Below are 15,518 nucleotides of genomic sequence, written 5' to 3' on the forward strand. Positions count from 1 at the left end.
ACCAATAGGGAAGGAAAGAGAAACTCTTTGGATGATAGGTGCCCTAAGAGAAGTGCCATTCTAACATTGTTAGAATAGTCCTGAGGATCTTGTGTTTTAGATCTTAACTTGGCATTTTTATTACCTAGAACCCATGGGCAGTCCCTGTGAATGACAGTAAAATTAGAGAGAAGGTAGTAAGTCAAGTAGTCAAGTCACTTTGGTCACTGAAACTCCCTTCCTAGGACTTGCCAGCCCTTGGCAGTACCCAAGGCTAATAGCAGGTCTTCTCTCGCAGTCACTGGTCCAGTCCCGGAAGGCAGGGATTTCTTCTGCAATGGCTACACGCACCTCTCTCAAGGATGAAGAGCTGGTAAGTGACCCATGGGCTTTTGTGAGTCCACTGGCCTAAAAACTGGTTATCATCTTTATAGCCATACTAACAGAATTCAAGAGTGTTGGGCACACATCATTAATGAAATAGATAAAAAGCTTTGGGTCTGAGTTTTCCACGCTGGAAGAGGCAAGGAGCCAGAACAAAGGTAAGACCAAGTCTCACGTTCTAGTATGTGACTGATGAACTCAGGGTTTTATGGTGGGGCTAGTATCCTCTGTTTCCTTAGAAAGCTTGAATGCTGGGAAAAGGTTCAGATGTAGCATTCAAGTCAGATCTCTCTTGGGTGACCAGGAGCACGTGACATTGGGGGCTTCTTTCTTCCAGTCTTGGCTATGGGCTGGGCCAGGCTAGAGTATCTCCTTTATTGCCAGAGGAAAAACCAGGGTCTTGATTACCCTGCAAGGATTTCAGTTCTGGTATCTCTCAGCAGAGACCTAAAGTTGTTGGCGGGTGATGGGGTATGTGTCTTTCAGAAATCCCATGTGTATAAGAAAACCCTGCAGGCCTTAATCTACCCCATCTCGTGCACCACACCTCACAACTTTGAGGTCTGGACGGCCACTACCCCGACCTACTGCTATGAATGTGAAGGTCTGCTCTGGGGCATTGCCCGGCAGGGCATGCGCTGCAGTGAGTGTGGAGTCAAGTGCCATGAGAAGTGCCAGGACCTGCTCAACGCCGACTGCCTGCAGCGTGAGTGCCCCTGTGGTGAGGGGTATAGAGCAGGGGCAGCAGGGCCTCTCCAAAATAGTCTTGCAACAAAGAGCTAGGATGGCTAGACTGTCATTCCTCTGGTTTCCTGATTGTGAAGCTCTTTCTTTTTCAGAGAAAGTACGGTCCTGAGTCAAGGGGCATTGCCTTTCCAAATAACAGGTCTTATAGCACTCGCTCAAGCACCTTTAGGAAAACATTTTTTGAGCTTTCTTTTTTTTTTTTTAAAGATTTTATTTTATTTATTTATTCATGAGAGACACACAGAGAGAGAGAGGCAGAGGGAGAAGCAGGCTCCCCGCTGAGCAGGGAGCCCGATGCGGGACTCGATCCCAGGACCCTGGGATCATGACCTGAGCCGAAGGCAGACGTTTAACCATCTGAGCCACCCAGGCGCCCATTTTTTGAGCTTTCTGTGGCCCTATGGCAGAACTGGATCTCTTCTAGGATTCAGATGATCCCAGAATCTGCTTGAGTAGTGTACATGCTGCAGTGGCCATATTGCCCAAATGACTAGAGTATGTTTAATTGGGGACCAAAACTAATGAGAGAGTTCTGTGAGTTTCCACACTTCACAGAAGAACCTCTTAAAGTATAGACCCTAGGACCCAGGGAAGGTGGCATTTTTTTCCCTTGATTATAGATGCAGCTTTTAGACACAGTGCCAGGAACAGAACCATCAAATGGATCAGGCAGAGGTCCCAGAGGAGAATGTGCCAGACTCCCAAGGCCCTGACTAAATACGTGATTTGTGGTGCCATCATGGAGTGGGGCGAATAGGAGCAGGAAAAGCAATAAGTTTCTGTCAAAGGAGTTGGCAGCCCTCCAAATTCTTGCTCCTTGCTGGGAAAGTATTTTTTTGCCCCTCCAGGTCTTTCAGGTGTTACTCAGAGCTAAGCCATAGCAAAGAAAGTTTCAAGAATTGTGGCAGGAGAAAGGAAGGTTACCTTTAGACTCATAAGCACTTCATTATCACAAGGAAAGATATGTGACATAAATGGGGCCCAGAGAGAGGCCTCAAAGAATTGTTCCCTTAAAATGTCTTTCTGCGAAGAGCCCTAGATTGGTGCCAGTGGCATGGCTACAGCAGACATGCAGAAACAGGTAGAACAAAGTCAGTGGAAGAGATGGGGCTCTGGAAAGACTGAATATGAATGCTGGTGATGACTTTGCCCAAACCCATCATAAGGGGGGGTGAGAAGCACAGGTGTCAGCAGACTCTTGCTTTAATTGCTGAGAACTGGCAGCCAGACAGACTGTATAGGCAGCTTGCTGGAAACCTTCTGAAATGCTGCTCTGTAGCAAGAGTGTCTACCTTTTTCTCAAGGGCCTTCTAGAGGTCCTAATCCAAGGAAGTAGCAGTGCATGGGATATGCTAGCTAAATGGTAAGACTAGGATGCAGCCCAGGTCATTTTTTATTTATCAGAAAGTATCTTTTGCCTAAAGCTTCTGTGAAGCGCAGGGTGGAATGAAATGCCCTACTATGGGCCTCCTGTGACAGAAGATCCACTTACCATCTTCCAGGGTTAGGATGCAGATGTTGGCCTTAATTTTTGCTCCAGGTTTTGTAGAAAAGCCCTAAGCCTTTGGAGAATAGAGAGAGGTAAGGGCCAGTCTGCAGAGCCAGTAAAAGAAGGAAGGGCCCCTTTCTGACAAGCCCATTTGGTGAAATACATCAGAGGAGTCTGTTCTTCCATAATCCTTAGGGCAGCAGGGAAAACCTGCTAGCCTCTGAGATGAGCTATCTGGCGTCACAGCCAGTAAAGATGTCCCTCGGCATCTCTGCCAGGATAATAATGATGCTGGTAACAATAAAAGCGACCATTTATTTGAGTTCCTGCTAGGTGCCAGGCTCTGGGCCAGATGCTTTATATATGCTAGCATAATGCTTCTTACAATCCCGAGAGTTAAGTGCTAATTTCTTAGAAGAAACTGGTTTACCCAGCTAGGAGTGGTGGAGTGAGGATTTAAACCCAACCCTGTCTCATACCAAAGGCCGTACTTTTCTTTCCATACTACATTATTTTCTGAAATTAAAGGCATTAGAGTCCTCAGGCAGAATCCAGTGTATGCTCTGAGGAACTCTGGGAAATGTATCATGGCTTGGAAGTTGGATGAGATTGGTGGAGTTGTCATGTGCACCCACCCACCCTCCCTAATAACTGAGATACCCGTTGGTGGTATTTTGGCCTTAAACTTGAAGGGTACCTCTCAACCATGTGGGATAGAAGAAAGATAAGGCCAACTTCAGGCTAAGCTACACTTTTTGTTTCTTTCTTTTTTTGATGAAAAATTCAATATATATCTAAGTGAAATTGTATAATAAACCCCCATAATAATTATCAAGTTTTTGCTACTTAAATTCCACTAGCCAGGCATTAAACTTCAGCAGGTCCCATATTGATTAACTTTTCCCAGGGCCATCCCAGTGTTAAGCTCCTTCTACTTCTCAGTGACCTCTCCCAGGCCCCATTCCTCAGCTTGACCCTTGGTCTGGTGGGTGGCCTATTGGTTATCTTACTTTCTGTCTCTGGTCATTATTCAGGGGCTGCAGAAAAAAGTTCTAAACATGGAGCTGAGGACCGGACCCAGAACATAATCATGGCCATGAAGGACCGCATGAAGATCCGAGAGCGGAATAAGCCAGAGATCTTTGAGGTTATCCGAGATGTCTTTACTGTGAGCAAAGTTGCCCATGTGCAACAGATGAAAACAGTGAAGCAGAGTGTACTGGATGGCACCTCCAAATGGTCGGCCAAAATTACCATCACTGGTGAGTAGGCCAAAGTTTGAGAGGACAGGAAGGCCTAGGCTGTGGGGAGGAACCTGGGGAAGAAGCATCCTGAGTTGAGGGAACAGGGGGCTAGAGGGAAAGAAGATAGAATTGAGGGAAGAAGGGAGGGCCTTCCTCCTCTCCTAGACCCTGGTGCCATCAAGTATTGGGAGAGCAAGGCCAGCATCTGTAAGTGATATGAATGATAATGAAGGATTTGGTAACAATCTGATGTTATATACTTGGTTAACAGTCTCATATTACAAGAGCTAGGGGTGGGGGAAACAGGATAGGTAGGAGATCAGGGAATAGTTAAACTAGTGCTTTACTAGCTTGGTGGGTGTGGCTGAAGCATGTATATATCAATACAGGGGTAAGTGGTCAGTGAGCAGGTGGGATTCTTGGGCCAACGTTTGAGAGAAAGACTGGTGGCCCAGGACTAAGCGTAGATGTGGAGGACTGAGATTAGTGTTCCCTTGCAAGGAGCAGATAGAGACTGCTCTAAGATGGAGAACATATGAGTGGTGCTATGGAGGACTTCTGACTTCTGGAGTGTACTCTAAAGCCTCCTCCTCTGTAATTGGGTTGCAGTGGTGTGTGCCCAGGGCCTACAAGCCAAGGACAAGACAGGATCCAGTGACCCTTACGTGACTGTGCAAGTGGGCAAAACCAAGAAGCGTACCAAGACTATTTTTGGGAACCTGAATCCTGTTTGGGAAGAGAAGTTCCATTTGTAAGTCACAGAAGGCTTTGTCTTACCTGGGACTGTGTGTACTTTAGAAGCAACATTAAATCCTATTATTCTTGGCTTGGACCCTAAGAGGGATGGGGCAGTGGCACTGGAGAAAACCCATTTCTCACAGGCTTCAATTGGGCAGTAGCCATTTATTTCCTGGGTTTCTTTTCATGGACTGTTACATCAGGATTACTTTACCCAGGCCCTGTCTTAAGTAGGGCTATTAAAGGGACCCCTGGGCACTCCATACTGCTTTTTCTAGTGTTAGAAAGATTTTCCTACTGCTCAGTGAGAAAACCAGGGACTGACCACCCTATTGTGTACCTCTCAGCCTTGCCATCCTGCCTAGGAAGGATTAGACTCTTCTGGAGAGTTGGGAAGGAATGTCTGAGTAATTCTGGCTTGAAGATAGAAATCTGGGGTCTGGGGAAGTTTCCATTTCCCTTAAAAGGCTCTGCTTTTTCTTCTGCCTCAGCTCCTACTCCTACTCCCTTTCCCATTGTCTCATTTTCTTACAGACTATTTCATAAGACAGTAAAGGATGGTTGTTGAAAAGTGGCAAGCTCTAATCTAGGACATGGAATAATGTTTGGAGAATCTAGATGCTTTGTCACACCCCTAAGGCCTAGGACCAGGACTTAGAGTCTGAATTAGCTAAGCCGGCTGGTTAGGTAGAGACCTTCTTCTCTTGGCTACCTGGAGAACTCATGTGGAAAGGGATTGGGGCCTAGTACAGTTGGCCTCCAGTTCAGAGGCAGTAGTTACTGGGGGGGAGCACCTACTTCTTTAAGAATCTGAGTGGTTCCTGCTTGAATTCTTTTTATTCTAAATTAATTCTAAATGAATTGACTCTGTAGTCAGTTTTGCCAGTTTTTATCCATTTAGCAAATATATTCTTTTTTATTTTATCTTATTATGTTATGTTAGTCACCGTACAGTACATCATTCGTTTTTGATGTAGTGTTCCATGATTCATTGTTTGCGTATAACACCCAGTGCTCCATGCAATACGTGCGCTCCTTAATACCCATCACCAGGCTAACCCATCCCCCACCCCACTCCTCTCTAAAACCCTCAGTTTGTTTCTTGGAGTCCATAGTCTCTCGTGGTTCATCTCGCCCTCCAATTTCTCCCCCTTCATTTTTCCCTTCCTTCTCCTAATGTCCTCCATGCTATTCCTTATGTTCCACAAATTAGTGAATCCATATGATAATAGACTTTCTCTGCTTGACTTATTTCACTTAGCATAATCTCCTCCAGTCCCATCCATGTTGATATAGAAGTTGGGTATTCATCCTTTCTGATGGCTGATTAATATTCCATTGTATATATGAACCACATATTCTTTATCCATTCATCTGTTGAAGGGCATCTCAGCTCTTTCCACAGTTTGGCTATTGTGGCCATTGCTGCTATGAACATTGGGGTGCATATGGCCCTTCTTTTCACTACATCTGTGTCTATGGGGTAAATACTGAGTAGTGCAATTGCTGGCTCATAGGGAGCTCTATTTTTAATTTTTTGAGGCACCTCCACACTGTTTTCCAAAGTTGCTGTACCAACTTGCATTCCCACCAACAGTGTAAGAGGGTTCTCCTTTCTCCACAACCTCTCCAACATTTGTTGTTTCTTGCCTTGTCAATTTTTGCCATTCTAACTGGTGTAAGGTGGTATCTCAGTGTGGTTTTAATTTGAATTTCCCTGATGGCTAATGATGATGAACATTTTTTCATGTGTCTGTTAGCCATTTGTATGTCTTCTTTGGAGAAGTGTCTGTTCATGTCTTCTGCCCATTTGTTGACTTGCTTATTTGTTTTTTTTTAAACTGTAGAAAGAGAAATTAGAGAATCGATTCCATTTACAATAGCACCAAAAACCATAAGATACCTTGGAATAAACCTAACCAAAGAGGTAGAGGATCTGTACTCTAGGTACTACAGAACACTCATGAAAGAAATTGAAGAAGACACAAAAAGATGCAAAAACATGCCATGCTCATGGATCAGAAAAATAAACATTGTTAAAATGTCTATGCTGCCCAGAGCAATCTATACCTTCAGCGCCATCTCGATCAAAATTCCAATGACATTTTTCAAAGTGCTGGAGCAAACAATCCTAAAATTTGTATGGAATCAGAAAAGACCCCGAATTGCCAAGGAAATGTTGGGGGGGAAGAAAGCTGGGGGCATCACGTTGCCTGATTTCAAGCTATATTACAAAGCCGTGATCACCAAGACAGCATGGTACTGGCACAAAAACAGACACATAGACCAATGGAACAGAATAGAGAGCCCAGATATGGACCCTCAACTCTATGGTCAAGTAATCTTTGACAAAGCAGGAAAAAATATGCAATGGAAAAAAGTCTCTTCAATAAATGGTGCTGGGAAAATTGGACAGCTATATACAGAAGAATGACACTCGACCATTCTCTTACACCATACACAAAGATAAACTCAAAATGGATGAAAGACCTCAATGTGAGACAGGAATCCATCAAAATCCTAGAGGAGAGGGGCGCCTGGGTGGCTCAGTCGGTTAAATGTCTGCCTTCGGCTCAGGTCATGATCCCAGTGTCCTGGGATCGAGCCCCACATCGGGCTCTGTGCTCAGCAGGGAGCCTGCTTCTCCCTCTCCCACTGCCTGCCTGTCTGCCTACTTGTGCTCTCTCTCTCCCTCTGTCAAATAAATAAATAAAATCTTCAAAAAAAAAAAAAAATTCCTAGAGGAGAACATAGGCAGTAACCTCTTCGACATTGGCCACAGCAACTTCTTTCAAGACACGTCCCCAAAGGCAAGGGAAACAAAAGCAAAATTGAACTTTTGGGACTTTATCAAGATAAAAACCTTCTGCACAACAAAGGAAACAGTCAACAAAACAAAGAGGCAATCCACAGAATGGGAGAAGATTTTTGCAAATGATACTACAGACAAAGGGTTGATATCCAACATCTGTAAAGAACTTCTCAAACTCAGCACCCAAAAAACAAATAAGTCAGTAAATGGGCAGAAGACATGAATAACAAATACATTCTTAAACCCCTATTCTGTAGAAGACACTGTAGATGATATTGTGTATCTAAAATGTGCAAGACATGGGGCACCTGGGTGGCTCATTTGGTTAAGTGTCTGCCTTTAGCTCAGGTTGTGATCTCAGGGTCCCGGGATCGCGCGCCCACTGGGCTCCCTGCTCAGTGGAAAGCTTGCTTCTCCCTCTCCCCCTACCCCTCCTCCTGCTCGTTCTTTCTCTCTGTCTCTCTAATAAATAAATAAAATCTTAAAAAAAATAAAATGTATAAGGCAATCTGCCTTCAAGAAGCTCCTTGTCGATTTGTCTATTTTTCAGTAGACCAGCAGTTATACTATAGTATTTTAATGGAATGTGCAGATACTATGAGAACACAGAGAAAAAAAGCAGCAAATTCTATCATCGTATGAGGCAGTAGGATCCCGTAAGCACCTGTGAGGGAAGGAGAACATGTGGGGTACCTGGCCAAACTCCCTTTTCCAAAGCAAACATGATAGGAAAAAATAACAATTCAACTGGGTTTTAAAGAATGAAGTTCACCAAGCACATACTTAGATAGATGGGGGAGCTGGATGGAAAGCGAAGCAGATATGACCAGATGGACATATCATGAACACTAACACCTTTACTGACTCTGGGAAGGGAACTAGCAGTTGCTTCCTAGGGGTCTTTAGCATTTGTCCACCTTTTGGTGTTGTTGATACAGCTAGCTGCACAGGAAATCAGAATTGTCCCTAATTACTCTTCCTCCCAACCCCCACCCTTCTTTGTGTCAGGGAATAAGGACTGGATAATGGTATGTAGAGCCACCCAGGCTGACTAAGATAGTTTGACTCACTTGGAACTTTAGTACCACTGTTCCCTGACTCCTTCTCTTCCTCTGCAGGACCTCAAGTACAGTTGATGGAGCTTTGGGAGGGAATTGGAAGTACTAAGAATGGGTGTTGCTTGGTTGGTCCCTGACAGAGCTTGCCTATTTCTCTCACAGTGAATGCCACAACTCTTCTGACCGCATCAAGGTACGTGTATGGGATGAGGATGATGACATCAAGTCGAGAGTAAAGCAGCGGCTAAAGCGAGAGTCTGATGATTTCCTTGGCCAAACCATTATTGAGGTTCGGACACTGAGTGGCGAGATGGACGTCTGGTACAACTTGGGTAAGGAAACAGGACCAGAGAAAGTTGCTGAGAAATGATAGTATGAATGGAAAATCTGGGGGAAAATCCTATCTACTAAAACCATCACTCAGTCCCTAAAGCATTCCTCTATACAGAGTCTGCCTTACCTGCAGAGAACCAATCATGTGTGGAGATGGGGGATAGAGGTGTGGAAGTGGCTGGAACTCACTCTGGATGGACATTCTTCAGATTTCAGAAGGCCCTTTAATCTTCATGCTCACCTCTAATAGTTTTAGCTCCCTATTCTCTTAATGGCATAAGAGAATTTCTATGGGGAATATTTGGGATATTTATAGACGATGTGGTCGCTGGAGTAAGTTCACCCTATTAGGTGAGCGCCTACATCAGTGCCTCTTTTTCCTTGGGTTAAGCCAGGATGGGGGATGTCTGTGTTCTCTGTAGTTGCATTGGTGTCAATCTCTGGTTCTTCTTTTCTTCCTAGAGAAGAGGACAGATAAATCAGCCGTCTCAGGGGCTATCCGACTACAAATCAGTGTGGAGATCAAGGGGGAGGAGAAGGTAGCACCATATCATGTGCAGTATACGTGTCTCCATGAGGTGAGCCAGCCCTGGGTAGATGGGGTGTCAGAAAGCTGTGCTGGGAAGGGCCCTTGACAGTAAATAGGATTGCTGAATGGTTGAAGATCTGGGACCTGTTTTTTATTCACTGTGCTACCCCAGACAGCCCAAGTAATAGTCCCAGCCTTAGTTCTCTTTCACTAATGTAAGTGCAGCCTACTGGGACCACACGAGGAACTAGCAATGACTTGAAAGACAGAATTTCTTTGGCACCCTATTCACATTCTCCTGGACTTTACCACCAGTTTTTGGTTTTGTTTTTAATATGTATTTAACTCTTTCCTTTGCTCTGTCTCCTGCAGAACCTTTTCCATTACCTCACAGACATTCAGGGTAGTGGAGGAGTCCTGATCCCTGAGGCTCGAGGAGATGATGCATGGAAGGTGTACTTTGATGAGACTGCCCAAGAAATTGTGGATGAATTTGCCATGCGCTATGGCATCGAGTCCATATATCAGGCCATGACGTGAGGCTCCCCTGGGGCTTTGGGAAGTGGCTGCTAACTCGTAGGGAGGCTAATGAAAGCACATGGAGAGAGTGAACAGGTCCTTAGTGGGGTAGTATGCAGTGATTTGTTGCTTTCCTCCCTGAGCTGAGGTGAGGTGGGTCTGTGCCCCAAGGCAAAGAAGATATATGTATAAAGGGAGTATGTTTATTAGGAATTCAGGGAGAAGGTATTTATTTGTCTCCCCCAGGGTTCAGAGATAGGAAGGGCAAAGGGCGTAAGAGGGTATGTCGGGACAAACTTGCCCAAACATCACAGGCCTGAGGAGATACCGCATGTGTGCTTATATATATGTGTGTGATAGACAAGCTTTCATAGATTGGCCTGGATGTCAGAGAGGTCACTAAACTATAGGGAAAGCAGCTGTGTCTGGAGTTGACCAAGACTCCTATGCCGGAAATTTTTGCCTACTATGAGAAGAGGTATTGTTTGTATATTGGTGAGACTGCCACTAGAGCTGTGCTCAGGAAGCAGCCCCAGGTAAACAGAGGGTAACTATTTCCCTGGATGTGCTTCATTTATTCTGAAAACTTTTATTGAGTTCCTTTTATGTGTCACACATTGTTCTAGGTGCTGAGAACACAAAGATGAATAAGATGGGGCCTCTGTGCTTGGGGAACTGAGTCTAGTAGGAAAGAGAGACCAGTAAACAAACAATTACAATATAATATGATCAGTGCTATGGTAGAAGTAATAACAGGGTATTATGAGAGCATCAAAATTTTAGGGGAGGCATGTGAGGGAAGCCATTAAAGAGATGACACTGAGTCTTGAAATACAGGAGAGGTAGAAGAGCATTTCCGGTAGGGCATGTGCTGGGGTGTTGAGATGCAGCCGAACATGGAATTACAGGAAGTTCATTATAGATGGCAAGAAAAAATATGGTGAGGAATGAGCTTTGAGAATGGCCTCCCTACCATTCTTACTCTGTTCATTCCCCTGTATGATTTCATTCAAACCTATGACCTTAACCACTACTTCTGGGCTAGGGACTCCCAATTTTTTTTTTCCAGATCACACCTTTTCCTGAATTTCAGATCCATTGTCTGGTGCTTCCTCAGTATGCTAAATTCCAAATCAACATCATCTCCACCAAATATGTGATATCTTCCTATATTTCCTATTTTAGTAAATGGAACAATTTTCTAGGCAGGTATCCACACAAATTTAGGAGTCGGCATAAACTTTTCTTTCTTAATTACTACTGTCCCTTTAAATCCCCACATCCAAACTCTAAAACCTGGATTCTATCTCCTAAAAATGTTTTTAACCTATCACTATTACTATAGCGCAATAATAATGATAATAATAACAACAACTCCCTTGTGCATTTCCTTATGTCCCAGGCACTGGTCTAAGCACTTGATGAATTTTAACTCATTTAATTCTCATATTAACCCTGTGAGGGGGTATCATTATCTTTCCCATTTTAGGTAAGAAAACAGGCATAGAGGGCGCCTGGGTGGCTCAGTTGGTTGGGCGACTGCCTTTGGCTCAGGTCACGATCCTGGAGTCCCGGGATCGAGTCCCGCATCGGGCTCCCTGCTCGGCAGGGGGTCTGCTTCTCCCTCTGCCCCTCCCCCCTCTCATGTGCTCTCTCTCTCTCATTCTCTCTGTCTCAAATAAATAAATAAAATCTTTAAAAAAAAAAAAAGAAAACAGGCATAGAGAAGCTTAAGTAATTTATCCAAAGTCACTGAGTAAGTGGTGGAGCTGTGAGTCAAAACCAGTCTTGCTCTAGAATCTATATTCTTTTTTTTTTTTAAGATTTTATTTATTTGTTTGAAAGAGAGAGAGAGATAGCGTGCGCGCGAGAGAGCACGAGCAGGGGAAGAGGGAGAAGCAGGCTCCTCGCCGAGTAGGGAGCCCGATGCAGGGCTCAATCCCAGGACCCTGGGATCATGACCTGAGCCAAAGGCAGACGCCCAACCAACTGAGCCACCCAGGCGCCCCTAGAATCTATATTCTTAGCCATTTCTCTGTTCCATTTAGTGCTTCATTGCTTCTTTTCTGAATGATTGCAGTAACTCTTCAACTGCTCTTTCCGTCCTCGTCTCACCTCTCTCCAGGCCTTCTTTTCCAATTTATCATCAAAGGGAACTTTCTGAAAGACTAAGCTGATCACACTGTGCCTTTATGTTAAAATTTACCATGGTATTGAGGATAAACTCTTCTGTTAACTATTCTGTGCTTACTTCTCTTCTCTCATTTCTTGGTATTCCTCTATCAAATACCTGAACGGTGGCCATAACTGAGGTTTCCCAAATGAATCAGTCTCTCATGAATATATTTGTCTTTTGCAATGCAATTTTCCTTTGCCTGCACACTTCTCCATTTGATTAATTCTACTAATTCTTTAAGACTTGGTTCAGCCATCTCCTCTTTGAGAAATCTTATTCTAATCCCTTTCAGCCCCCAACCATTCTGATTGAGGTGATCTTGTATGTTTCTACAGTGGTTTTGCCTAGCATGCCTTCGCTTATTGACTTTCTAACACTTCCTTTCTCTGCCAGGCTATCACATCTTTCGATTCTAGCACCTAGAACAGGGCCTGGCACATGGTAGGCATTCATTGAATGTATATTTGAATGAATCAGTTGTGAAGATCCTTGTATGCCAAGGTGATGGAAAGCTTCATACACACCAATGAGCTCTTTTAATTACTTAGTTTTTGCTGCAAGCCCTGAAGAGTCTTTGAGGCTGAGGATGCTATTTTTCAGGCACTTTGCATGTTTGTCATCCAAGTACATGTGTCCTGGTGTGCCAGCAGTGATGAGCACCTTACTGGCCAACATCAATGCCTACTATGCCCACACAACTGCCTCCACCAATGTCTCTGCATCTGATCGCTTTGCAGCCTCCAACTTTGGGGTGAGTGTGATGTAAAAACATACCTAATCATTTGTTATCAGTTAATAAAGTTTGATTTTTCCCAGTAGGCACTATAGAGTTAATATGCCTAAAATTCAGAGAGCTGCCACTTAGATGAACTTGTTTCCTTATGGGTGTGTAGACTATGCTAAGAGACTCTTCCTTATTTCATTATGGATAGGTAGACTTACTAATGGACTCTCCTCAGACATGGATACATGAGAGAAAGTGGACTAGCATCACTGTGGTTTCAGGGGTACCACCTGGGCTGGGGCAGAACCTCTCTAGGCCAAGAACTTGGTTGAGTCACCATGTTCCTTAGTCCTGCAAGTCCACAAGTAGACCTTTCTTAATATTTTGTTTCTCTCTGACTCATACCACTCAAGTTCATATGCGACTGATGTCTAAGTGAAGATACCAATATATTCCTGAGCCTATCCCTTTTCTAGTGTTTGGACTGTTTACCCTATCCAGGATGTGCCCTTTCCTGGTTTTAAGTTACTTGAGAAGTTGAATCTTTATTCAGAATGTCACCTGACACAAGTTCAATGTAAACCGAATGAAATATCTTTGACCAACCACAAAGATTACCTCTTAAGGAATAACATTACTGGGGCTACTCCCAAATCTACTGGGTCTCTGAGCTCTGTTTTTTGGAAGTAACCATCTTCCCTTATTTTGATAGAGTCTTTCTGTAGATTAATTAACATCATTGATTAAGCCACTCAAATATGTGTTCCATTATCTCATCCCATTATATATATTTATGTAAGACCTAATGATCTATCATACAATCAGTGTATGAATTCTAGGAGTGCTATACCAACAGCCTATAGGCATGTGATTCCACATTTAATTTTACCTTTTCTATAAAAATCAACTACTAAAATAGTGTGGTGAGCACTGGGTGTTCTGTAAGACTGATGAATCACAGACCTGTACCCTTGAAACAAATAATACATTATATATTTATTAAAAAATCATATAAAATACAAATAAATAGTGTATGTTATTTATTTTAACATTAAACAAGTATAAACTAAGGAAAATGATATGGAACATGGTTGAAAGAGAAACCCTCTCAGGTCTGCTTGATCACCTTCCAAATGAATCAGTTTCTCCCTCTTATCCTTACTGGTATGCTGTGGCTGTTTAACTGTTAAGAGCTGCCTGAAGGTAAGTCAGGAGACCACAGACTCAGGAACAAGTTGGAGAATGTGTTTTGAGTTTCCTTTTATTTGACTAAGAGGAGTTAGAGTCCCAAAGGGATGGAGATGCATGGGTCATCTCCTGTTGACTCTTATATAGAAAGAGCTGTTTCTCTCCTGGGGACTTTGTGTCCCCTTGCCAGTGTAAGAAAATTCCCCAGTTTGAGACAGAACCACTAAGAGATGGAACAGGGGCCACCTATCCCAGTCCTCCGTTACATTGTTCGTTCTCATGGGCAGGGATGAGATAGGATGTGTCCCTAAACCAGTGTCTCCTCCTCACCCAGAGATGGTTCTGTTTCTGCTACAGTCTAGGGAACTCAGATTATTTCTCTCTTCCCTGTTATTTGTTTCCTACCCTCAGAAAGAGAGATTTGTAAAACTACTGGACCAGCTGCACAACTCACTGAGGATTGACCTCTCTACCTACAGGGTGAGTGAAGACATGACTGTGAGATGGAATAACAGATAATATCAAGCTCTGTCTAGAGAGCCTGTAGTCCAATCTTAGCTATAAAGATTAAAGGCAAGGAAAATCGGTCCCTGTCATCACACCTACGTACATGCCAGTGCCACTGACATCTGTGGTTCTCCAAACTCCAAAGACCATGCAGTGTGTAAATAGCAGGTGTGGCTGTTTTTTTTATAGGCAGTTGGCTTTCCAGCCATACTGATGTCACTCTGTCAAATCCTCTGATGACATTCTCATTAGGGTTGATAATCTCTTCCAGATTATGGAAGAGGATAATCTCTTCCAGAAATGCCCCTTTAAAAATTAGATACTTATATTTCTTTTTTGTATTTTTCATATTCTTCTTATTTTTCACGGGAGGTATGAGAATTTGGCTAAGGGGAGAGAAAGAGGAGCTTGGCTTGGGCAGTTGATTTGTAGCAAGGGTCATGTCCATTCCTAGAATGGAGGGAGGAAATAGATATACTAGGAGAGGGGGTACCAGGGACAGGGCAGGATAGGAAAATGGGCAGTTTCCCAATTCTTCCTAAGTTAGATCTTCTTAGAATGGTTTTGTTACTTGCTTTAAAGTGTTGTGAATTTCCAGAACAGGCAATATACCCACATTAAAAAGTAAGTATAAAAATAACCTCAAAGTCAAAAAGAAGTGGAGTTTTAATTATCTGCAATTTCAGTGCCCTCCATTTGCATGAATAATGGAGAGTTGACAGTATATCTTATATTTGGCATGTAAGTAGCCATTTGAAGGTTTAAAAAAGCAACCCTTAAAATGGAGAGTGGCTCAACATCTCCCTTCAGCTCTCCTTGGCAGCTTCCTCCTAAAACTCATGCCAAGGGGAATGAAGTGAGGCATGGTGGGAAGGTCCTAAGGAAGTCACTCCAAAGCAGTTCTGCTCAGAGCTCTGCCATCTTCTGGCTCTGGAAGGAATGTGGAATAGTTGAGGTCCCTTGCGCAGAAAGTATATATCCTTGATCTAAGTCTGGTCTGTAGTGTGGCTCCACTTATATTCCAGAATATACAGTTACATTGTAACTTTTGAAGAACTCACTGTTTAGGTGTAAGAATCTTCACCCAAGAA

The 15,518-nt window shown here is 43.5% G+C and overlaps 1 protein-coding gene across 12 annotated transcripts in view; it reads left to right on the forward strand.

Annotated features, from left to right (window-relative positions):
* Window positions 1–15,518, forward strand: part of UNC13B (unc-13 homolog B) — a 218,226-nt gene that overhangs the window by 180,386 nt on the left and 22,322 nt on the right. For 8 of the 12 annotated variants that reach the window (XR_013443745.1, XM_078061428.1, XM_078061430.1 and 5 more), the window contains 9 exons: window positions 264–352; window positions 850–1,069; window positions 3,634–3,861; window positions 4,453–4,594; window positions 8,614–8,783; window positions 9,247–9,362; window positions 9,686–9,849; window positions 12,609–12,759; window positions 14,332–14,400. Coding sequence is in view for 11 of the 12 variants with exons in the window: in XM_078061428.1 (XP_077917554.1) it covers window positions 264–352; window positions 850–1,069; window positions 3,634–3,861; window positions 4,453–4,594; window positions 8,614–8,783; window positions 9,247–9,362; window positions 9,686–9,849; window positions 12,609–12,759; window positions 14,332–14,400 (1,349 nt within the window). In the remaining variant the exon portion in view is untranslated. The remainder of the gene's footprint in view (window positions 1–263; window positions 353–849; window positions 1,070–3,633; window positions 3,862–4,452; window positions 4,595–8,613; window positions 8,784–9,246; window positions 9,363–9,685; window positions 9,850–12,608; window positions 12,760–14,331; window positions 14,401–15,518) is intronic. The other 4 variants (XM_078061432.1, XM_078061431.1, XM_078061433.1 and 1 more) reach the window with 1 other exon arrangement.

Source organism: Halichoerus grypus, chromosome 14, assembly GCF_964656455.1.
Source record: "Halichoerus grypus chromosome 14, mHalGry1.hap1.1, whole genome shotgun sequence".
NCBI lineage: Eukaryota > Metazoa > Chordata > Mammalia > Carnivora > Phocidae > Halichoerus > Halichoerus grypus.